Source organism: Camellia sinensis, chromosome 7 (genome assembly GCF_055761805.1).
Source record: "Camellia sinensis isolate YWXY chromosome 7, ASM5576180v1, whole genome shotgun sequence".
In the NCBI taxonomy this organism is placed as follows: Eukaryota; Viridiplantae; Streptophyta; class Magnoliopsida; order Ericales; family Theaceae; genus Camellia; species Camellia sinensis.
In genome coordinates, this window is record NC_138967.1 from 107,571,205 (window position 1) to 107,595,856 (window position 24,652).

The 24,652-nt window shown below is 39.2% G+C and overlaps 2 protein-coding genes across 2 annotated transcripts; one reads left to right on the forward strand and one right to left on the reverse strand.

Moving 5' to 3' along the window:
• The first annotated feature begins 4,860 nt into the window (after positions 1–4,860).
• LOC114318370 (uncharacterized) lies at positions 4,861–8,705 on the forward strand. Its single transcript, XM_082880986.1, has 7 exons — positions 4,861–4,905; positions 5,211–5,288; positions 5,366–5,468; positions 5,900–6,292; positions 6,843–7,327; positions 7,516–7,864; positions 8,677–8,705. The coding sequence occupies exons 1-7, from the start codon at positions 4,861–4,863 to the stop codon at positions 8,703–8,705; spliced, it is 1,482 nt and encodes a 493-aa protein (XP_082737112.1).
• Positions 8,706–8,793: 88 nt separating this feature from the next.
• Positions 8,794–13,528, reverse strand: LOC114318376 (protein MAINTENANCE OF MERISTEMS-like). Its single transcript, XM_082880987.1, has 3 exons — positions 13,360–13,528; positions 9,251–9,510; positions 8,794–9,156 (listed from the first exon to the last, which is right to left on the reverse strand). The coding sequence occupies exons 1-3, from the start codon at positions 13,526–13,528 to the stop codon at positions 8,794–8,796; spliced, it is 792 nt and encodes a 263-aa protein (XP_082737113.1).
• Between the last annotated feature and the right edge of the window lie 11,124 nt (positions 13,529–24,652).

Sequence of the window (24,652 nt, forward strand, 5' to 3'; positions counted from 1 at the left end):
CGCCCTATTTTGGTCAAACTATTTTAGACGTTAAAACCCTCTTTTCAAAATATTTTTCTAAATGTTTCTACGATGTTCCAAGGCTCTCATTTCATTTAAAATATTGCACTTTTTGGTAAATCAAGTAAGGACAGAGTGGAAATAAATAGAAGAGAGGCAAAATCTTTGAAAAAACTTTAAAAACATCTTATTTATAGGTTTGGAGTTGAAAGAAATAGGAAGGGATGGAAGAAAACTAGTTGGCGAAAAGGTTGAGTATCAAACCGTTAAGAAAGAAATGAGCAGCCTTTATTAAATTAGGCATATCTCTTTGTACCCTTAGAATTTAGATGTGAGGCCACCACCATTGGAAAGTAGAGTTGGAAAGTAGACTTTTGGGGCTTCAATTTAGACGTAAGAATCACCTAAAAATGAGTCTGGATGAAGGAGATATGCCGTTTGAAGTTGGGCTTGAAAGTAGAGTTTTTGGACTTGGCTGGGTTTGTTTAGATCCGGCCGTGACTTGTTTAGACCCAGTTGGGTTTCAATGAAAACTTGTCCAGAGTGCCTTTTTAGACCTGGCCTTGGATTATTTGGTCCGGTTGTGGGTTTTGGGGCCTGGCCGGGTCTCATTAGCACCAAACAGGACAGCTGGTGAGAATTCACCAACTGTTGTTGTTTGAAGATATTTTTGACCAAATTGGCTCAAATTCTATAAATAAACCCCCTACATTCAGAATTAAAGGTTAGAAGATTTTCCTAAAGGCTTTGAATGATATTGAGAGCGAAAACCATCTTCCTTACTCCTTTGATCTTGAAATCTTCTTGAACAATGCATACACAATACATACACAATTAGAGTTTGTTCTTGAAGCTTTTTGTTGAAGTTTCAAACCATATTTTATAAACTTGAGGGTATTTGAAATCAAGTTTGATCAATAACCAAAGGTTTCTCTCTTCAAGAGGTATAAGCTTGTCACCTTTTTCGTTACTTTCATTTCAATCTTTTTCTTGTGTTTTCCTACTATTTTGGATCCATTCCAAGTGTTGGAACTTGGGGTTGAAGTTCTACGAAAGGTAGAGAGGCTTAACAACCTTTCTTGCACCTTGTCCCATAGCTCATACCCTTTGTTTTTGAACTATTTTCTTTGGTTTTCATACTAATTTTCAGAGCTTAAAAAGGCCGGAAAACATGGTTTAGATGTTCCAAAAGTAGAGGGGTTAGCCACCCCTCCTTAGTCTTGCTTACTAGTTTTGTATCTCTTTGTTTTTGCCTATCTTTTGTGCTCTTTTAACATGGTTTTAGCCATTGTTTTGGGACTATTTTTGGACTATTTTGGGGCTGGAATATGTGATTTAAAATTGCAAAAAGTGGAGGGGTTAGCCACCCCTCCGTAGGCTTTGTTCCATAACTTTTTCTCTACTGTTTTTACTTACCTTGTCTTGTAATTACCACTGTTTTTTTTTTTTGGGGGTATTTGTGGGCTGTTTTAATGTCTTTTAAATTTATGCTTTGAATACTATACTTGTTTTGTTGTAAGTCCTCATGGCTTTGCTTGTTTAGGCCTTAGACATTGAGCCATTTGAGTTGATAGCCTTCTTTACCTTTCTTTTCATGTAAGGGTCTCACTTTTGTAATAATTAATTTCGCATAATCATTTATGCACTCTCCCTCTTTTCTTGGTTTTCTCCTCTTTTGTAAGAGTTGTTTCAAGTGTTGTTTAAGTTTTAGAGAGCGACCCTCCATGCTAAATGGTTTAATCTCTTTAGAGGTTGATTACTAAGGCATTACATCTCTCTATCAAGAGGATTTTGTTTACTAATAATTAGGATCACGCATTTTTCTAACTATTTTATTCAATTTGGCTTGCCTCGGTTGAGTACTAGGTGAGCATTTTCGCTTTAGCATATTGCATGCGTGTGATTATTGCCATGACAAGCATGATTATCATAAGGCTAAGTACTTAGTTGATATACCTGTTTGAATGCTTGTGGATGAAGGCTTTTCACTTAAATTGAGATAATTTGATTAACTGTATATATGATATCGCTTTTCAGAAGCGGCATATATTAAACATTTTCCAAACAAACATGAAATCAAAACGTTCTAAATTTTGCAAGATAGTCTATACTTGTGTGCATCACGTAGTAATGATAGCATAATAATCGGAACAAGAGCATATAATGTAAATAAGAATCACATCATGACTAGTAGAGGCCGATCTTTGATTGGGTGAGTGAGGTGCTTAGTTTATGACCTTCCCCTCTCATACCTAAGTTCCTGAGTTGAGACACTTTGGTGATAACAAACTAATGGCCTTTTGGCACGAGTCATGGGTTTCCTAAATTTTTCAAAAATATTTAGGTGGCGACTCTGAAATTTGGCAATGTAGTCCATTTTTTGGCATATTTTGATTCAAAACTCGATTTTCTAAAAAGGTTTACCACATTAGGACTTTTTTGCACTTGTGAAACCAAATTCAGAACCACAAGAGTCCTATAATAACCCGACCCTCGTACTTGTTTTTTGGTATACTTTCAGTCCCTTACCCTATGCATTTATATGCTTACTGTGAAACTTCATGTGAAATTAAGTTTAAGTGAGTGAATCTTATGATTAGAGATTCATATCTGTCTAATAAGAGAAATATCTGTTACAATTATGATGTTTGGATCAAAAATTGGAAGCCTTAGAAGCTTGCTATCCGAAATTGACTTTGTAATTAAGATTAGCATGATTTTTGGATCATCATATGATTTTCCGTAAAAATTTGATTTGGAATGATTAAATTGATTAATTTTTGAGTTAATTAACTATATCTCTATCCTTTTAACCCTTGACTTACAAAATGCTAAGACATAAAAATATCTCCTGAGAGAGGATTAGAGGAGAAGAGAGTTAGAGAGGAAGATGAGAAGTTTAGCAAGGAAGAAGATTGGGAAATTGGGAGGAAGTGTAGAGATTTGAGCTCAAGGTCACATACAGGAGGGGACTATCGCTCCACCACAGCACTGTGAGTAACAGTACTGTAGTGATACATTTTACTTTCTGTTAGTTGTTATGATTAACGTTTTGCTATTTGCAAGTCACTTGTGTTGGCTTGTATTGAACTATGAAGAAATCTGTTTGCACCACTGTGTGATAGTATTCTTATGAATCTGAGACTACTCTGTTTTGCCGAGACTATTCTGTTAATAATGGGCTCAAGGCCGTTCTGTTACAAGCCACTAAGTGTGGACAACTCTGAAGAAGAGGGAGGTGAGAACATGTCAATGACTCACCGATCGTGTTCTGATCTGAATTAAATATATTTTATGGCCTATGGCCGAGAGAAGTGACGTACATGTTGGTGTCCCACTTACCCGTTCATGTTTAGATAGCTGTTGATATTTGGGCCTATGGCCGATCTGTAAGATATGTTGGGCCTGAGGCCATTCTGCATGATACTGGGCTTGAAGCCGCTCTATATAAAAATTGGGCCCAAGGCCATTTTGGAAATGTTTACAGGATGAGATTAATCATATGACCTCTACACATATAGACGTAATAAACATTATAATTCAAGTTTATTCATTGAATTCTTTAAGTACTATTATTCACTGAGCCTTGCTCACTCTGTATTATGTCTGTCTCTGTAGGTAACCGACCCGGAGGTCAGTCTTAGCTCAACTTTGGTTGCTGTCAAACTTTTGACAACTTCACCGTGCCCAAGCAGTTGGTGAAGTCTATGCATTTTGTGGAGTTCCTTTCACAGCCCTTAGCTTTGGCCACCAGTTTTTTTTTTTTTTTTGTCTAATGTGATTAAGCATGTATAACTTTCCCTACCAATATTTTTACTACACCCCTACGTGCGGGGCTGGATCTGTATATACATATGTATATGTGAATACCTGTTTCTTGTGCGTCTATTTATCATATGTTGGAATTGTTTGATGGTACATTTGTGATCCTGGCATATAGGTGTTAGCCCAATGGATGTTGTCTTATTTTGTTAATTGCTTCCGCTCAGGCCCCATATGTTATACATATCGAATTTTATGTCCGTTTCCGAATTGGTCATGCCCAAACTTTTAGGGGCGAGTCTGGGGTGTGACAAGTCCGAACTGTAGGGCTATCGTATCCGAGGAGACTAAACCCCTCCAAGGAGCATGAAAAGCAAGCTATAGAGGCATTACGCAAACATTTTCCAAAAACATAATCTCACAATTTAAGATCACCAAGAACCTCACACTTTAATTCCATTCATTCACAAAAAAACACAAAAATAAAAAATAAAAAATAAATAAAACTCTAGAATAGCCCATCTCCACTCGAATCACAATCCATTCCCCCAAGTTAAGTATGCAACACATTTAGCAATTTGTTAAAATTTGTACTAAATTTGACACAAAATATAATATCGTAAAAATTTAGCAACCATAATAACACCTGCATTGGAGCTTATTTCTTGCACAAGTTGCTATATTATAACATAATTTATAGTTACTATTTTGAAAGAAATGCTATTAGCACCAGCCAAAATTCTTTGGACCCCTTATTTTATAATTTTTTTATTACAATTATACCATAAAGTAAAATTACATTAAAAGACATTATTAAATGGAACACCCACCTACCAAATAAGAACTAATACTCTATAATATTGGACACCCACATCCACCCCCACCTCCAACTCCAACTCCAACTATACGTATTCCATGTTTGCAAACCCTAAACCTATTACTTTTCATAACCCACCAACATAAGCCCTAAATCTATTATTTTTCATAATCATCGTAAATCCTGAATATGTCATCTTCATCACCATCATCAACCCTATTGAACTTGAAAGTTTTTCAAGGATAACGTATACTTTATCACTTATTTCACTGTGTAGAGCAATGGAGGACGAGGACAACAATTCTAGTGAGACCGACATTCCATTGGTAAGTTTATTTGTGTTGTATTAACATTCTCGGTCGTTTTCAGTCATTTTTAGTCATTCTTGTTTTGTTTGAGCTGTTCGGTACTGGTTTACCGACTGTTAGGATTATGTTCGGTAATACAATACTGAACATAATCCTTTCGTTCAATATATAAGTTCCAAACATTAATGCAGATAGTCAGTATTATTAACTGAATATCATCTTTATTTTCGGCACTGTTGAACTGAACAAAACCATTAGTTTCGGGACTGTTGAACTGAACATCATTTTTTCAATTTTGAAATTACATTCACACGTGTTTTCAGGGTGATGCTTCGACTAGATGCAATAAGATTGATTCAGAACTTGTAATGGATTATAGTAATGAATTTGTTACTCATGAGGTGAGTCTTTGATTGTTTTACAAATAATGTACCTTTTTTATGTGCAATAATTGGTTAGTTTAATTTATTTATTTTAGATATTCAAGAGTCGAGATGAGTTAATTCGATGGGCACGCCATGTTGGAAGAAGAAATGGATTCGTTATTTTCGTGCTGAAATCAGATGAGGGTGATATTTGTGGTAAGAAGCCAAGACTTAGCTTAGCTTGTGAGAGGAGTGGATCTTATAGGGACACTCAAAAAAATAGCAGGCCTAAGACAAAAAAAGCATGACTGGCTGGTACAAAAAAATGTGAATGTCCTTTTTTATTGAAGGGAAAAAAATTAGCCACAAATGATGACTGGATCTTGATGGTTGTTTGTGGTGTGCATAATCATCCTGCTGCAAAATATCTTGAGGGTCATTCTTATGCTTGAAGGTAGTCACATGAGGAAACCTCTTTGTTGGTAGACATGTCGAAGAGTATGGTACGACCGAGTGAGATATTGGTTACATTAAAACAACGTGATGATGCAAATGCTTCCACAATGAAGACAATTTACAATGCACGTCATAGGTATAAAGTTGCTGAGAAAGCTGAGAGATCTCAAATGCAATAACTATTAGGTCAGTTAGCGGTAACAAGTGCATTGAGTGGCATAGGAGCTGTGTAGATACTGAGACAGTGACTGATTTGTTCTCTGCACATCCTACTAGTTTGAATTTGTTACGTGCATTTCCAAAAGTATTGTTGATGGATTGTACTTATAAGACCAATCGATATCGGTTGCCCCTTCTGGAGATTGTATGTGTGACATCGACAGACATGACCTTTTCAGTTGCATTTGCATACCTCCAGTATGATAAGGAAGATAACTACACATGGGCACTTGGTATTTTGCGTAATGTCATGGATGAAAATACTCTTCCTTCTATTATTGTTATAGATAGAGAATTGGCCCTTATGAATGCCATATGTACGGTGTTTCCTGGAACTACAAATTTGTTGTGTAGATGGCATATTGGTAAAAATGTGCTTGCTAATTGCAAAAAGATGTTTGAGACAAAGGATAAACGGGAAATGTTATAATGAGTTGGAATATGTTGGTTATGTCATCGTCTAAAGAAGTATACATGCAACGACTGTCCTTGTTATATAGTGAGTTTAGTACTTATCAAGATGCACTTGATTATGTTACCTCATCTTGGTTGGATACATACAAGTCGAAATTTGTGGCTGCTTAGACTGACACATTTATGCATTTTGGAAATTCTACAACAAATAAGTAAATACGAACATTTAAATTTATTAGTTGTTTAGTTTTTTTATAACATTATTTTTATAACAGTTTATTTTCATGTATAGGTTTGAGAGTTCATATGCAAAACTTGAAAGATATCTTGAATCAAGTCAAGGAAATTTTGAGTCGAATTAGACAAGGATACACAATTTACTTGAGTTGCAACATAGAGAAATAAAATCATCATATGAGAAAAGCAAGATAGTTGTGCAACATGATTTCAAACGTGCATAGTTTAAGGAGCTTTGTGGTAATGTCTCAATTACTGCATTAGAGATCATATTGGAAGAGTCTAAACAAGCATCTTCTATTGGTATTGATATTACTGCATGTGGACGTGTCATTCAACATACTTATGGTTTTTCATGTGCACATGAGATAGCAAATTACATAAGGGAAACTCGACCAATTCCCCTCACTTCAGTTTATTCATATTGGACTAACCTTGATATGTTGAGTACCCCACACATTGTAAGTGAAGAGTGGACTTATACATCTGGGTTAGAATTGTTTGCCAAACGATTCGAGGATGTGGATCCAGATGTGAAGAGGTTTTTGTTACAGAAATTGAGGGAGTTAGCCAAACTTGATTGTACATTTTTGATTGAGCCGAAAGTGAAGTCTAATCCATGGGGTTGGCCAAAATTGAAGATTGAAACCTCCACTCGTTGTGAGCCATCTGCGTTTGAAATAGTTGCTTTAGCACAAGATAGTTATTCGCTCGAAGTCATTGCCAAGGCAAGTGTAACAACAAAAAAGGTGAAAACAAAGAAGACAGAAAACACACATGGTTTACTAGTGAAGTATGTAATTGTGTCATGTTTTCAACTTTATTGTCTAACATTGGCATTGGGCTGTGATAGGTTCACTGACTTCGATCATTGAATCCAAATTGCTTTTTAGAGGCATTCCTTTCTGAATTGTGATGATATATTAAATACGTTAAGGATGTTGCAACAGATGGCAATTGTGGGTTCCGAGCTATTGTTGGTTTGATGGGTTTTGGAGAAGAAGGATGGTTACAAGTAAGAAAAGATTTACTTAAAGAGTTTCATACGCATAGTGACCACTACAGGAAATTATTTGGATCACAAGAGAGAATCGATGACCTTACCAATATCTTGGCATATTTTGAGCCAAACCCTGGGTTGGACCGGTGGACGATGATGCCTGACATGGATTATCTTATATCGTCTTCCTACCAAGTCATTTTGGTCCACTTGTCTATGCAACAATGTTTGACATTCCTCCCTCTTAGGTCAATACTGACGTTTGTTGCCTCTCGCAAGGAGATATGTATTGGCTTTGCCAACAATAACCATTTTGTTCAAGTATTGGTTTCTAGTATTTTTGTACATTCTACTATTTTTAATTTTTTTTTTCTAACTCATTTTGGAGCCTGGTCATCCTATTCCACCCATAGCAACTAACTGGCGAAGGTACTATGACCCATGTGTAATATGCTGGGAGGTTGCATACAGTTCTGGAGTACAACATTTCAAATCACTCATCAGTATAGACATAGCCACAATCAAAACAGTAGACCTAGATGAGGACTAATATCATACGAGTGAGCTAGGAAATAGAATTAGAATGGATTTAAGTTATGTAATTTTCTTTGTTAAACTAACTTAGAATGGAAAAGAGTGAATTGGAATGGATTTAAGTTATGAATTTTGAATGGATTTAATTCACATTATTTTCTTTGTTCTAATGAATTGGAATGGTAAACAGTGAATTGAAATGAATGTTATTTTCTGTGTAATATTGAATTAAAGTTGATGGAAAATGTGAATTGGAATGGATTCAAGTTATACAGTGGTGAACAAATTTTGTTTGGACATACAGTGCTAACAAGATCACTATTGTTCGACAAAACAGTTCTAAACAAAATACATTTGTTTGGCTATATAGTGCTAAACGAATTTTTTTTATTCGGTTCTACAGTGTTAAAATGAGTAGGGCAACAACTGTGGTTGGGCCAGCAAGCATCTATGTTCGGCACTACAATACTAAAAAACCATATCTGTTCGGCATTACAGTGCTAAACAAAGACTACCTGTTCGACATTATAGTGCTGAGTGAGTCATTTTGATTCGGTCTTACAGTGATGAATGAGGAGGATTTGTTTGGTTAGTCAGTGATGAACATAAAATTCATGTTTATTCAATAGTCCAGATTTGTTTATTCAGTGATGACCATAAAGCAATAAACAAACCAATATTTCAAACAAACAAACTATCAAACAAATTCAAACCATCATGGGCCTCTAATCTATCTAGGTCCTCTCGCAACCTTTGTAAAATAGACGTTGACGAACCAAATTGGGTACGAGAAATCCAACGAAAGACATGAGGCTGATCTTCTTTATAGTCCAAATTGGGGTGGGGTCTAGCACCAACAAAATGCTCGTAAATCCAAGCTTCTAGCAATGTCATGTATCCCGCCATCTGTTTCACGACATACCTTGTGGCAGTACCCAATTGCCAGTATAAAAAATCCAATGTGGCTGCACCCCAAGCATAAGAAGCAACCGATCGCAAATCCATAAGAAAAGACAAATACACTACTGGAACACGTGTGCCAATCTTGTTTGCAAATAAGGTACAGCCTAAAAAATATAACAAATATGCCCTAGCTGCACACTCAATGATATTATCATTGTCCGTATCAGACACTGACCCAAACCATTGTCTCAACCATTCTACCTTTTATAGACAGGCCCCATGTTACTTTCAACGCTAAATTTGCCTCATTTGTTGTTACTCCCAAAGCCTCGACTAGCAGATTTGCAACGTCAACATTTGATAACTTCTTGCAAGAGACTGATTTACCAATCACTGGAATCCCTAGAATTACACTAACATCATTTAAGGTTGGTGACATCTCACCAAATGGTAGATGAAACATGTTTGTCTCTGGCTGCCATCTTTCCACAAAGGCTGAAATAAACTTTGTTTACAAATTTATATGAGCAACTGTAGCTCGACTTTTTCGTGCCCCCTTTTAGAAACTCGAAAATAGCCCTACAGTTCGGACTCCCGTGGTTCTGAATCTAATCTCACAAGTGCAATGTGAATCTGATAATCACCAAAGAGTCCAAATCCGACAAATCTTTTGGAAAATTGATTTTAAGATAAAAAAAATGCCAAAAATGGACTGTTTTACTAGATACAGAGTCGTCACCTAAATATTTTATTTTGGAGAAATTTTGGAAACCCATGACTCGTGCCAATGGCCACGTGTCCGTCACCACCAAAGTTGCCTCGGCTCGGGAACTTAGGTACGAGAGGGAAAGGTCATGAATTGAGCACCTCAGTTCGCCCGATCAAAGATCGGCCTCTACCAATCATGAAATGATTTTTATAAACATTTATGTGCTCTTGTTCCGGTTGTTAAACTAGCGTTACTATGTGATGTGCACAAGCAATTATAGACTAGTTTGCTCAAGTTGGAACGATTCAAATTCATGTTTGTTTTGCGAAAGAAGGTTTGAATTTGCCACCTCAAGTGAGCTTAAAGTTTGCGAATTTGCCACCAAACAAGGTGGGCTTAAAACGTACATTTATTGAATCGTTCTATTTCAAGTAACAAGCCTTCATCCACAAGCATTCAAGCAGTTTATCAAGTAAGCATCTAGTCTCATGGTAAGCATGTTAGTTATGGAAATCACTCACACTCATGCAAGTATGCTAAAGCACTAAAAACTCACCTAGTACTTCAAGCTACGAAGATATAAGTTAGAAAAATATGCATTATCCCTAACTATACAAGATGTCTAATGCAACACATGCAATAATGCAATTACTAGACTTGGCTACTAATATGGCATATGAAGCAATTTAACATGCGGTTAAACACGTATTCAATGAAGTAATTGAAATAACAATGCAGTTTGAATAATGAGTTGAGCCTCGGTGTATGCAAGACAAGATGAATGGATGCAAGCATAAGGTGTGCTAATTGAAACATGTCTCTAATCTAACCATAAAAAACGGGTAAATAAAAGGGAGAAAGACGTGGGATTGGAAGACATACACATTATTACATTACGCTCTCACGAAGGAGAGCTCGAATGAATACAGCTAAACTAACTAAGCTAAGCTAATTAGCAACTAATTAAACTGATTAAGCTAATTATTACAAACCAAAATGAAATAAATAGCTAAACTAATTAACTAATTATTATAACATTTTGAACTAATTAGCCAACGAACTAATTAGCTAACTAATTAATTAAATAATCACAAGACTTGTAACTAATAATTAAACTAAGTAACTAAACGAAGTTAATTAGCTGTTCTGCCTCAGGAAATGAAAGATGTGCATGCGCATTCTCTATTTCCACCCGAAAAGATCTCCACTTTGCTCTCGAAAGCCTCTATTTGCACAGTTGAACACTTTCAAAATCATTCTGCTCTCTCTTACCAATTCTCTGCTGATATTTGCATCAGTGGCTAGCCGACCACTGGAAAAGACTACCGGCCAGGTGGCGGCCATGGAAGTGGCCTACTGGCCATCTATGGTGCACTGCCGGCCTCCTACCGGCCATGGATAGTGGCCTGCCGACCACTGATGCACTGGTTCAACTTGTTGCAATAGAGAACAAACAGAGCAAAAATAGGGTACTCCCATAGATTGTTTGCATAACTCACCCCTCATTTTCATGAACAAATCCAAGGAGTTGTGAACTCAAGCCACAAACTACTAGCTCAAGCAATTTCATTGCATGATGGCTTGTGATTCAAGATGTGCAAGTTCAATAAATGGAAAATGAGACACAAACCTCCTCCCTTTCATGAAAGATCAAGGGAAGAAGTTGACCTTGGAGACTTGGATCATTTCATCACTAACAAGTATGAAATGGTCTAAGTTCCATGTATTCAATTAATGTCCGATTGAACACATCAAAAACACAACCAAATTCTTATCTTGGCTCACTTTTAGTTCCAAGTTTTAATTACTCATTTTACTTTACCAACCATTCCTTAATCCAATTAAGTCCAAAATGTGAGTTAAAGTTTGCTAAAGGGAAGGAAGCGTCAAACAAGGGGTAGTTTAAGGCATGAAAGAAGTTTCATGCCGTTGGTAATGAACTCTCAAAAGAGGATTAAACCATTAAGCATGAACCTCAATCTCAAGCTTAAAGAATCCCAAGTTTGAAACAACCCTCAAAGCAAATTTAAAAATTCAAGAAATGAGGGGGGTTGCAGAGCTTTAGGTGCTGAAATGAAGTGCAAAATAACACCAAAACATGCAATCAACTCAAACAAGGGGAGTCTAATGGCCTTAAACACCGAGCTTGTGAGGACATTTACACTATAACCATGCAAAACAAGACTTCACTGACCTAAACATCCCAAAATAGACCTAAAATAGTCTAAAACAAAGGCAAAAAATGTTGGAATATAGCTACAAAAAGCTAGAAAATCATGCTAACATATAGAATGAACTAGGCTAGCAAACAAGACACAAGGACGGGAGGCTAACCCCTCCAATTTTAGACTTCAAAACACATTTTTTGCCACTGAAAATACTATGAAATTCAGTGGTTAAGAGCCCAAAAAAAGTTAGTTTGAAAGTGGAAAACAAAGGTGCAACAGCCTTTCAAATAAGAAAGAAAGAAGGGTGAAGCACCTTCTAACTTAAAATGGTCTCAAACCATCACTTTTAGTCCACCAAAACAAGTTTTTTTTATAGTTTTAAAGTAGCCCAAAAACAATGGGAAAAGAAAGCAAAATGAGTGTGCAAAACAAAGTGTACAAGACAAGTGCTACACCTCTTGAAGGGAAGAGTAATTCTAGGCAACAAACCAAGCCAAAATCCATTTAAGAAGCTCCAAGATAGCTTCAAGTAACCTCAGCTCCAAGACTAACCACTTTGGTTAAGGGTTGATATGCAAAATTACAGCGTATCTAAGCAACTAAGCACAAAATTTCAAGAGAGAGGGAGAAATATAGAGAGAGAGGGGGTCTCTATATATAGAAAACATGAAATCTATACAAGGAGATCCAGCGCTCCATGTGTGGATAGATGCAAGCATCTGTGCAAACAGTTGGCACAGCTGGTATAAAATATCTGCAGAAAACACTGGTGGCCGGCCGGCCATCAGTGGCCGGCATGGCACATTAATGGCCAGCAGACAAAAAGTGATGGCCGACAGCCTTCAGGGATGGCCGATAGGCCACCAAAGATTGTAGAATAGAAAGACCAAGGCATAGTCCAAAAATGAGACAAAATGGATGCAGGGTTTGAAAGGCTCAAAGTTGGGGGGTGTTCTGCTGAGGACTTCGAGCACTCGACGAGCAAATAGACTCATCATCGGATGTACCTGCAAGAACATCCAAGTCTTGAAAGACCATAAAAAATGGGGTGTCTACAACAACTCAGTAAAGAAATCAACCCTGAATCCATAATTAAACCGTGAAATTTGGACTGTTTATTTTCTTCCAAGTTGAATGACCATTCACCAACTTTAAAACCATGATTTAAGCATTTAAGTATTTTGCGTTCCTATAACATAGAGTAAAAAAAGAAAAGAAAAAGAAAAGAAAAAAAAGAATTAGTAAAGTTGAAACAAAATTTAAAATATTAAATTAATGTAAGATAATGACTTACATCATTATGCCAAATTTTTGCTGCTACGTGACAATGTCTAACATCATTATGCCAATCACGTGACAATGAAAAATCTTCAAAATTGAAGGATCATATGGCCCTCTAGGAAAAGGTCCAGTAAGATCTTCATTAACTTTTTTAGTTGTTTTTAGTGGTTGGGTCTTCATAGTCACCTATGTCTGTTGGTTCATCACCCGGATCATCACCCATGTCTGTTGGTTCGTCACCTATATCTATTGGTTCATCACCCAAATCATCACCCATGTCACTCACATTCAATTGATTCCCCCCATCGTTTTCAACCTCAACCGTTTTTGCTAAAGCAGCACCTATGTCATTCATGTCACTTTTTGAGAAAGTAACTTAATCCTTAGTCTTACGAGTGCGTCGAGGTCTCTTAGCCACTTTTTGAGAAAGTACAACATTACGTCTCCTAGACGATGTTGGTCGATCTCAAGCAGTTTCCACCATAGCTGTCCACCAAGTGCAATTAGATGTTAGCCAATGATAATGTAAGCAAATATATCCAATGTCAATTACCCTTAATAATATAGTCAGTCCTTCTTATGTATCGAAAATCCATGTCATCTAGGACATTATATATATAACTTATAAGCTGTTGAAGCCTATCTTAAATAGGTGTGCCATGACCAATGAGGCAAAAAAACATGCATGGTCAGAAGTATATATACATGTATTTTTATGTATGTATATATCAATTAGAGACAACTTTAGAAAAGATACAAATTCAAATAGGAAACAACAAACTAAGATAGGTTCTTGCCAAATACAAAATGAAAAAACAATAAAAAGAAATTACTAAAAATAAGATATTTGAGTTGGAAAAAAATTTGAGAATTGTAATGCATTAGAAGCATGCCAAGAGCAAGGCCATTAAAAAGAAAAAATCCTAAAAAAAATTATAGACAAAAACAAAGCTTTCCAAAAAAAGTGCAAAAATTTGAGAGCCTAAACAATGGAATTTGGTATTAAAAACAAAAAAGGCTTAGTACACAGCAAAAGTTGTGTGTTTTGTTTCTTAGGACATTTCGGATTGATTATAAGTACTTAAACAAAATTCGACATTGACCCAAAACCTATAGTTGCAATATAATCACATGTATCTCCAAGTTGATATAATGTGCTAAAATTAGCACTGTTTTCAAACAACCCACCTACCTCTTGTTAGGTTTATGATGTGTATTGTGCTAATTAGAGTTAGTTTATATGGAAAATAGCTAGTGCAAGTGTAGACACCCCATTTTTGATGGCTCTTACGACTTGGACATCCTTGCATGCACACCCGATGATGAGTCTGTTTGCTCGCCAAGTGCTCGAAGTCCTCAGCGGAACGCCACAACTTTGAGCCTTTCAAACCCTACATCATTTTTGTCTCATTTTTGGACCATGCCTTGGTCTGTCCAACCTGCAACCTCTGGTGGCCTGCCGGCCATCCCTAGAGGCTGTCGGCCATCACTTTTGGGCTGCCGACCACCAGTGATGGCTGGCCGGCCACTAGTGTATTTTGCAGATATTTTATGCCAGCTGTGCCAGTTGTTTGCACAGATACACCCATCTTCACTCACGTTTAGGGTTGGATCTCCTTGAGGGAATTTCATGTTTTTTATATATAGGGACCCCCTCTCTCTTGTAGCAAGGTTAGAAAATTTTGAACTCAAAAATTTTCCTCTCTCTCTACAATTCTATCTTTCTCTACAAATTCTCTACACTTTTGACTACAATTCCTTAACCTTTGCCTATACACCCTTAACCAAATCTCACCATCTTTGAGATGAGGAATTATTGAGCTTGGTTTGAGCTTTAGAGGGTGCTGTTTGCTTGGTTTTGTTGCTTGGAGTTGCTCTTCTCTTTAATGGTATAAGACTTTGCTTGTAACTTTGTTTTATTTGCTTCTATTCCTACTATTTTTCCATTGTTTTGGGCTATCAAAACTTTGTATTTTTTGGGCTAAAGCTTGGGTTTAAGGCTAATAAAGGCTGAGGGGTTGATAGCCCTTCTCTATACCTTGTTTTGGAGGCCTTTGCCCTTGTGTTTCCTACCCTTTTACTATCTTTTTCCAAGCTTTTAAACACTAAATTTCAGAGTATTTTTAGTTAGGAAAATCATGTTTTGAAGTCCAAATTTGGAGGGGTTAGCCTCCCCTCCCTGTGTCATGCTTACTAGCCTAGGTTGTGCCATGTTTTAGGATTTTAATCTAGCTTGTTTTAGCTTAATTCCATCATGTTTTAGCCTATAATTTAGAATATTTTAACTCCGTTTGGGCTAATTGTTGCATTTGAGTTTTGTATTGCATGCTCGTAGTGTAAGTGTCCTCACAAGTTTGGTGTTTTAAGTTTTAGACACCACTTGTTTGAGTTAGTTGCATTGTTTTAGTGTTTTTCTCACTTAATTTCAGCAAGCATAATCTCTGCAATCTCCCTCATTTCTTCACTCTTTGTTCGCTTTGAGGGTTGTTTCAACCTTGGGATTGTTTAAGCTTGAGATGGAGGTCCATGCTTAATGGTTTAATCCTCTTTGGGGGTTCATTATCAACGGCATGACACCTCTCTCTTGCCTTAAACTACCTTTTGTTTGACACTTCCTTCTTTTTTAGAGGACTTAACTCACCATTGGACTTAATTGGATTAAAGTATGGTTGGTAAATTAAAACGAGTAACTCGGGACTAAAAGTGGGCAAGATAATAACTTGGTGTGTTTAATCGGACGTTAATTGAACACATGTAACTTGGACCATTTCATACTTGCTAGTAATAAAATGATCCAAGTCTCCAATCTCAACCACTTCCCTTGATCTTTCATGAAAGGGAGAAGGTTTGTGTCTTTTTCTTGCATTTTTTAAACTTGCACTCTTGGGTTCACAAGCCATCATGCAATGAAATTTCTTGAATTGGTGGTTTGTGGCTTAGGTTCACCACTCCTTTGATTTGCTCATGAAAAGGAGGGGTGAGTTATGTAGACAATCCTTGAAAACACTCAGTATATGCTCTGTTTATCCTCTGTTGCAGCAATATGAACCTGTGCACCAGTGGCCAGCAGGCCACTTTCTATGGTTGGCAGGTGGCCGCTGACCACCTTTGATGGCCAGCAGGCCACTTTCATGGCCAGCTGATGGCCAGGAACCTTCATCTTTGGCCAACTGGTCATTGATGCAAAATTCAACAGAGTTTTGGTAAGGTGGAGCAAAGTTGTTCTGGAAATGTTCAACTGTGCAAACACAGTTATTTGGGAGCAAAACGATGGTCTTTTCGGGTAGAATCCGAGCATGTGCGTGCACATCCCTTGTTTCCCGAGGCAGAGTAGTTAATTGTTTAGTTTAATTATTAATTGCACTTATGTTGTAATTATTCAATTAGTTAGTTAACTAGCTAGTTAATTCAAGTGTTGTAATAATTAGTTAAGTAGTTTAGCTAGTTATTCATTTTGTTTTGTAATAGTTAGTTTAATTAGCTTTGCTTTAATTAGTTGCTAGTTAGCTTAGTTTATTTATTCGGATTCCCCTTCGTGAGAGCAAAATGATGTAATAATGTGTATGTCTTCTAACCCCACGTCTTTCTCCCTTTTATTTTCTAGCTTACGATGGTTAGATTAGGAGCATCACGTTTTGTTTAGCATACTTCATGTTTGCACTCATTTGTTTTGTATGCATCGAGGCTCGGTTCATCATTCTAACTGCAATGTCGTTCAATACTTCTTTGAATATGTGCTTAGACCGCATGCTATTTAAATTGCTTCATATGCCATATTAAGTACCCGAGCCTATTTTAGTTACATTATTGCATGCGTTGCGTTAGCCATCTTGTATAGTTAGGAATCATGCATATTTTTCTAATTTCTTTGTTTTCTTTTAGCTTGAAGTACTATGTGAGTTTTTAGTGCTTTAGCATACTTGCATGAGTGTGAGTGATTTCCATGTTTAGCATGCTTTCCATGAGGCTAAGTGCTTAAATGTTAAACTGTTTGAGTGCCTATGGATGAAGGCTTGTTGCTTGAATTGAAACGATTCAATGAATGTACATTTAAAGCCCACTTTGTCAAGTGGCAAATTCGCAAACTTTAAAGCCCACTTTGTTGAGTGGCAAAATCAAACCCTTTTAGAAAAACAAACATGAAATTAAATTGTTCCAATTCAGGCAAACTAGTCTATACCATGTGTGTGTGCGCGTCACATAATAATGCTAGCCTAATAAACTGGAATAAGAGCATATAATGTTGATAAAAATCATATCATGATTAGCAAAGGCCGATCTTTGATCAAGCAAGCAAGGGTGCTCAAATGTATTCATGACCTTCCCCCCTCGTACCTAAGTTCCCGACCCGAGACAATCTTGGTAATGACGGACACGTGGCCTTTGTCACGAGTCATGGGTTTCCTAAATTTCCCAAAAATAAAATATTTAGGTGGCGACTCTGTATCTGGCAAAGCAGTCCAATTTTGGCATTTTTAGATTCAAAATCAATTTTCTAAAAGTTTTGTCAGATTTGGACTATTTGGTGTTTATCAATTTCACATTGCATTTGTGAGATTAGATTCAAAACCGCAGGAGTTCGAACTGTAGGGCTTCTTTTGAGTTTCCCGAACGGAGCACGAAAAGTCGAGCTACCTGGCGACTCAGCTGGGGATTTAGAGAACTTGACTCGAACTCATGATATGAAATTTTATCTACACTTATATGTTTTTTTTCATTGCATTTGTATTGGTGCGCCTAAGTCACCGTGTTTGCCATATGCTATTCCTGGACGGTTTGACAGAGGCTTGCCTAAAAGCTTGCCAAAAGGCTGATCAGTCGCGGGCTCTGCCATGATGGGAACACAACCCTTGTATCTGTATTACCGCTGTACCGTTTGATCCTCCTTTCACTTCTCGGTGTTAGGTGTGAGAGGTATAATCGGTTGTCTTGCTGAGGTACATTTTTTGACCATTTGGCCTAGTTGCATATTGAAAGCTATAGGGACTGTTCCAAACTAGGACAGGATACTTACCCGAATACAGGATTGTGTGTAACCACTTTGTTTGAATAGTGAACCCTAGTTCGTGACGAAACTAGGACAGGGTAACCCTACCCCCTCAGAAGGGTGTTTTGGAATTCACTTATCTGGTATGTGCTTTACAGTGAAACTGTACAGGAACATGCGTATCAGTTGCAAGTTAGGTATCAGTTTTGGGGAGGGCCAAATTCAGTGTTGAGTGTAGTCCTATCAGTTTTGATTACAACTGTGTGTTGTTAACATCTAAGCTGAGGTGCTGTGCGTTTTCTGATTACCGCTTTCCTTTTTCCTTTATTTCTTTTTGCAAGGTAGTTTATCACAATAGCTTCAGATAGTTTGGATATCCCCCAAGCACTCTGGACCTGTGTAAGGAGACTTTACAGATCCAGAGATCTTGTTAGGGGACAACTTGTATTTGCTTCGCTCCCTCCGGTTACTAGACGGAGGAGAGTTAGGCACAATTCACTAGTTCAGCAATCACCTGCATCTAGTCAGGCTCAATCTTCTACATCTAGGCCAGTAAGAGATCACTCGCCTATTTAGATGACTCAGTACCCTGCAGTCAGTATGGAGGACTTGATTCGTTATCTCCAACAAACAGTGGAAACCATGCAGCAAGATGCTGCCCGCTAAGCTAAAGTTATGGCCCATTAAGCTGAAGTAATAAACATGCTGTAACAACAACAACCACAGCCGGTAACGGATTCTGCTTTCCATGCACCTCCTACGGGTATCCCAGCACCCGGAATTATTGTTAATGCCCAAGCTGAGAATTAGGGCAACCCAATAGACCCCATCCCACCACAAGCCTCCAAGGCACCAGTGTACCAAACTGAGGCGTCGTTCGAATTTGAAGTTGACCCGACTGTACTAAAGGTCAACAAGCTGGAGAAGCTTCTCAAGCGAGCATATGGTGTGAACTCTATCCCCCACATCAAAGATAGATATACTCATTCTGCAGTAACGTTGCCAGACTGGTTTAAAATGCCACACATAGATCGGTTCGATGGCTCTGGAGATCCCATGGTTGATCTACGGTTGTTCTCAGATATCCTACGGCCTTACTAGACTCCAAAAGTTGTCACTTTTTGGCCGGACCTTGTCAGGAATAGCAGCTATCTAGTATGCAAAGCTGGAAGATTTAGTAAAGAGGAGTTGGGAGGAAATGGCTAAGGCCTTCATCGCACAATACTCATACAACACACAGATCGAGGTCGCCATTCGTGATCTTGAGGCAACCCGTCAGGAGCCAAAGGAAGGCTTCTCAGACTTTGTAATGAGGTAGAGGGCCAAGGCTTCAATGATGGCTACCAGGCCATCCGAGAAGGATCAAATCAGGATGGTGGTCCACGATCTGCAAGGGAAATTATTGCAAAAAATGATTGTATTACCGTTGTTCACATTCACTGAGCTCCATGAGATAGGGGTTTAGATAAAAAATGCAATGAAACAGGGGTTGATAACCGATGAGAAGAGCAGGCCAAGAGACCTTTTGCACGTAGTTCCAATGCAACCACTAGTTGAAGCACAACTACGTGACCATCTTATATGAATGTCGTTACCACTACAGCCAAGACCGCCAACCCTTTCCCCAACACAACTCCACAAACCTCAAACAATTAGGCTCGATCCCAAAGGGTCTTTACCTCACTCTACACGCCTTTATCCCAAGCCATGAAGGTGCTAATCAAAAAGGGGCATCTTAAGCCATTAGAGCCATACCCACTACCCGATCCTCTCCCACCTAAACACAACCCAGCCAAATACTGTGCTTTTCACCAGCAGCACAGTCACGACACCAACCAATGCTTCAGGCTGCGTCTTGAGATTCAAGATCTCATCGATAACAAGGTGATTGCACCACCCCAAAAGCCAAATGTAACCACTAACCCTCTTCCAGCCCACAACCAAGTTTTCCCCACCTTGGAACCTAAATCTAATCCATACACTGGCCATCCCATACGACCCTAGCGTATATATTACCCCTTCTCACCTACCCAAACCGACTGTGTTCATTTCTGAAAGCACAGATTTGTGCATGATGGACGCATCTGTACTTCAACCAGAAACTGTGGTGGTGACAGTGGTAGAAGAAGAGAGGTTGGCCTTAGAGGAGAGTACAAGTTTGCTGCGTGAGTACACTGAGGATTCGACTTAGGAAAAATATGATCCGTACCACTACATTGTACCAGTTGATCAAGCCAAGCTCGAAGTGGTATTGCCCAAAACAGTAGAGGTCAATGTGGTTCGGGAGGATGGCCTGAGCCAAGATTTGGATGATCTGGCAAAGCTGGAAGAAGACTTAGACAATCTGCAGTTCTTTGATGAGCAAGATCAAGGAGATGTACAGATTGACTGGCTTGATCTGAATGGGTCGACAGACAACTCTGGGTGGCTTAGTGACGAGCCTGACAAAGAGGAAGAAATTGAAACACAACCTGAAGAAAAGGAAGCAAGAATAGTTGCAGTGGCTGGAATGGCCGAGGAAAAGAAGAAACTGTCGGAGAGCACCGACGTCAAGAATTTAGTTTAGGAATTGGGCGTCGTGAGTACCGCAGATACAGAACAGCAAGTCGTGTTGAAGCAGTTTGTGCAAGAAAGGCATCAAGACAAACAGAAAGCTGGAAAAAGCCCAACCCCCTGTGGGGGATACTTGTGATGAGGGAATGATCAGACCGGAGTTGGACAACTGTTTGTCGGCTGACGGAGGTGCATGGTGGGAGAATGATGATTTACTTTTGGCTCACACTGATGAAGAACTGGGTGAAGACCTACCGGACAACACTTAGTACACTGAAGAGATTGACCACATAATGAGAAGTGGACAGTACTTCAAGCCACCGCATTTGGACCAAGCTGAAGCCTCCGGGAAAGATAGAGAGGCTAAGAAGCAGAAGGAAAACAGTTCGAAGAAGAGGTGGTGCTGAAACAGCTAAAGAACATTCAGGCCGATATTTCAATCTAGGGTCTGCTTATGGCTTCTCAAGTGCATCAGCAAGCTGTACTATCAGCTATGGACAAAACAAAATTGTCCATTGATATGATTCCTGAACAGCTTGTGGGATTGGTTTTCCTAGGAGGCGTTGCACCAACTTTAACCTTCTCGGACAAGGAACTGCCGTCGGAAGGCTCAACACATAATAAACCTATGTACATATCAGTTGAGTGCAGAGAAAAGTGGGTGCCAGTGGTGTTGGTCGATACTAGGTCGGCTGTCAATATCTTTCCGTTGCGCACAGCTTATGCCATCGGCCTGAAACCAGCAGATTTCGTGCCTATAGCCTAGGTGATTCGGGCGTATGATAATACTAGTAGAGAGGTTATGGGCACGGTACAGATCAGAGTTCAAGTGGGCCCAACTTAACAGGATATTGAGTTTCATGTCCTAGACGTCCCGGCTACCTTTAACTTATTGCTAGGAAGGCCTTGGCTGCACCAAGTGAAAGTTGTCTCTTCTACCCTCCACCAAATGTTGAAACACCCCCATGGGAAGGGAGTGGCTACTGTGTTCGAAAATTCGTCTATACATCCTCTGCCCAGAGGTAACTACACATGTGCTAGAAATTATTCATGGCGAAGATGATGTTTTCTTTTCAAGTTTTACGCTGGCTAAGGCCCGAGCAGTGCAAACCATCTTGGCAGCAGATGCGGGCATGTATGTTAGTGCCCAATCAATCTATTTTATGAACAAGCTCCAATATGTGCCAGGAATGGGACTTGGAAAAAGTGGCCGGAAGAGCGTCACAGCATTGGCCGATGTGCCACATAATCCGCATGCCTTTGGTCTTGGCTATGTGCCCACCAAAGAGGATTGGGTCAGGAAGAGAGAAAAGATGGCAGGCAGAGCCAGACTTAAGCAAACCGGGAAATGCTATGAGCTTGTTCACCGACCGATTTGGGGAACCGTGAATGGTCACTTTGTTTGGGAGGGAGAAGACTTCCCATTTTGCAGCTTTTCCAAGGCTTGGTTGAATTCTGACAAGTAGCGTGTTCTTGGCTTTGAAATTTTCTTTGACTTGCAGCTGTAAGACAGTGATACAGAGGAAAAGGCTGAACTGACTGCTAAAGTCGGACAGAGCATGGACAACGACTCAGACAGTAGCGAGCTTGGAGTAGGAGCAACACTGGCATGTCTCCTTTCAGATCCTCCGGTCGACTCAGAGAGCTTGGGGATAACCTAACCATCTCCATGATTGGGGATTAGCCGTGTGTGAACCCTTCTAGTAGAATTTTGAATGCATCTAAAGCACCATCTCTCATTTGGAAACTGGAGAAGGGCTACATATCTAGTAGTTCTATGTCGGGTAGCGAGCTAGAATCTGATTCCACAGAGTCTGTGGAGTCGGAATCAGATTCTGGTTCTTCTGAGTCCGGGTCTGGTATTCCCAAGGGTGATAACCCGAATGCCAAGGTCTTGTCCAGGTCATTTTTTTCTTTTGCTTTGGAGTTGGTTGTAAGTGAAGAGCTAGATGAGCTAGACCTTATGAATGAGAAAGCTGCTGCAGGTTCTGAGTATTTTTCTGTGCCGCTTGTTTATTGCATTGATCAAGATTTTCAAACTTTTAATGAAAACGAAGAGGAATGAATTCCTTTGGTTTTGAAAAATTTGATTAATTAAGAGAAGGAGAGGTTTGCAAAACTCCTTCCTGATGACATTATTGCTTTTAATGTGGGTACTGAGAAGGATCCGCGTCTGGTCCAGATCGGGTTCACGTTGTCTTCGGAGGAGCGCGAGCGCTTAGTCGCTATATTAAAAGATTTCGAAGATGTTTTCACGTGGTCCTATGAAGACATGTCTGGAATTGATCCTGAGATTGTACAACATCAGATCCCTCTTAACCCCGAGGCCCCGACCCGTCAAGCAGAAGTTGCGAAAAATCTATCTGGATTGGGCATTGAAAATCAAGGAGGAGGTCACCAAGCAGATTGACGCAGGGTTCTTGTTAGTATCTGAATATCCGAGTTGGTTGGCTAACATTGTTCCAGTGCCGAAAAAGGATTGTAGAATCCAGGTGTGTATGGACTTAAGATATTTGAACAATGCCAATCCGAAGGACAACCTTCCCCTGCCATGTATTGATGAATTGGTGGATTTCACCGCAGGTCATGCGTTGCTCTCTTTCATGGATGGATTTTCTGACTATAACTAGATTCTGACGGTGCCTAAGGACAGGGAGAAAACTGCCTTCACTATGCCATGGGGAACCTACTACTATCGGGTGATGCCGTTTGGGCTGAAGAATGCCGAGGTTACCTATCAAAGGGCTGTAACCACAATTCTGCATGATATGATCCACAAAGAGATCGAGATGTATATGGACGACATGATTGTCATGTCCAAAGAAAGGGAGGGCCACTACACCGCCTTGAAGAAATTCTTTCAATAGATCAGAGAATACAAACTGAGGTTGAATCCACAGAAGTGTACTTTCGGCATAACAGTAGGGAAAATACTGGGTTTCTTGATCACACAGCGAGGCATCGAGGTAGATCCTTCCAAAATCAAGGCCATCCTAGAAATGCCACCACAAAGGACTGAAAATGAGGTGCGAGGCTTTCTGGGTAAAGTGCAATTCATAAGACGGTTTATTTCAAAATTAACCTTGACTTGTGAACCACTTTTTGGTCTTTTGAAGAAAGGAAAGAAATTCCGATGGAATGATTGGTGTCAATTCGCTTTTGAGCAGATCAAGCAGTACCTTCAGAATCCACCTCTGTTGTCGCCGCCAGAGCTGGAGAAGCCTTTGATTCTGTATCTGTCAATCACAGACACGACTATGAGATGCATGCTTGCTCAGGAATCTGAGGATAGGGTAGAGAAAGCCATTTATTATTTGAGCAAGAAAATGTTGGATTATAAGACCCGCTTGCCTAGCCTTGGTATGGGCTATCAGGAAGTTGAGGCACTACTTGTCAGTTCACTCCGTAATTATAGTTTCGAGATTAGATCCCATCAAATATCTCTTTGAGAAACCAGCGCTTACGGGCAGGTTAGCTCGTTGGCTGCTTCTCTTCTTCGAATTCAATCTCAAGTATGTCACTTGCAAGTCGGTCAAGGGAAGTGTTGTAGTGGAATTCCTGGCAGATCACCCAGTGGAAGGGGATGAACCGGTAGAATACTTGTTCCCAGATAAAGCCATTCTGTAAGTTGAGGAAGAGATTTGGACAGTGTACTTTGACGGAGCGTCTAATTAATATGGTTATAGGATAGGTGTGTTGTTGATAGCACCCAACAATTTCCATATACCTTTAGCCTTCAAACTCTGGTTCAATGTATCCAATAACGAAGCAGAATACGAGGCATGCATCGCTGGTTTGGAAGCCATCCTAGAACTAGGGGCAAAAAGGTTGGACGTTATCGGGGACTCGAACCTAGTTGTTTCTCAAGCAAATGGAGACTGAAAAGTCAAAGAAGAGAAGATGAAGATGTATCATCAGACCCTGGACATTCTGATTTCT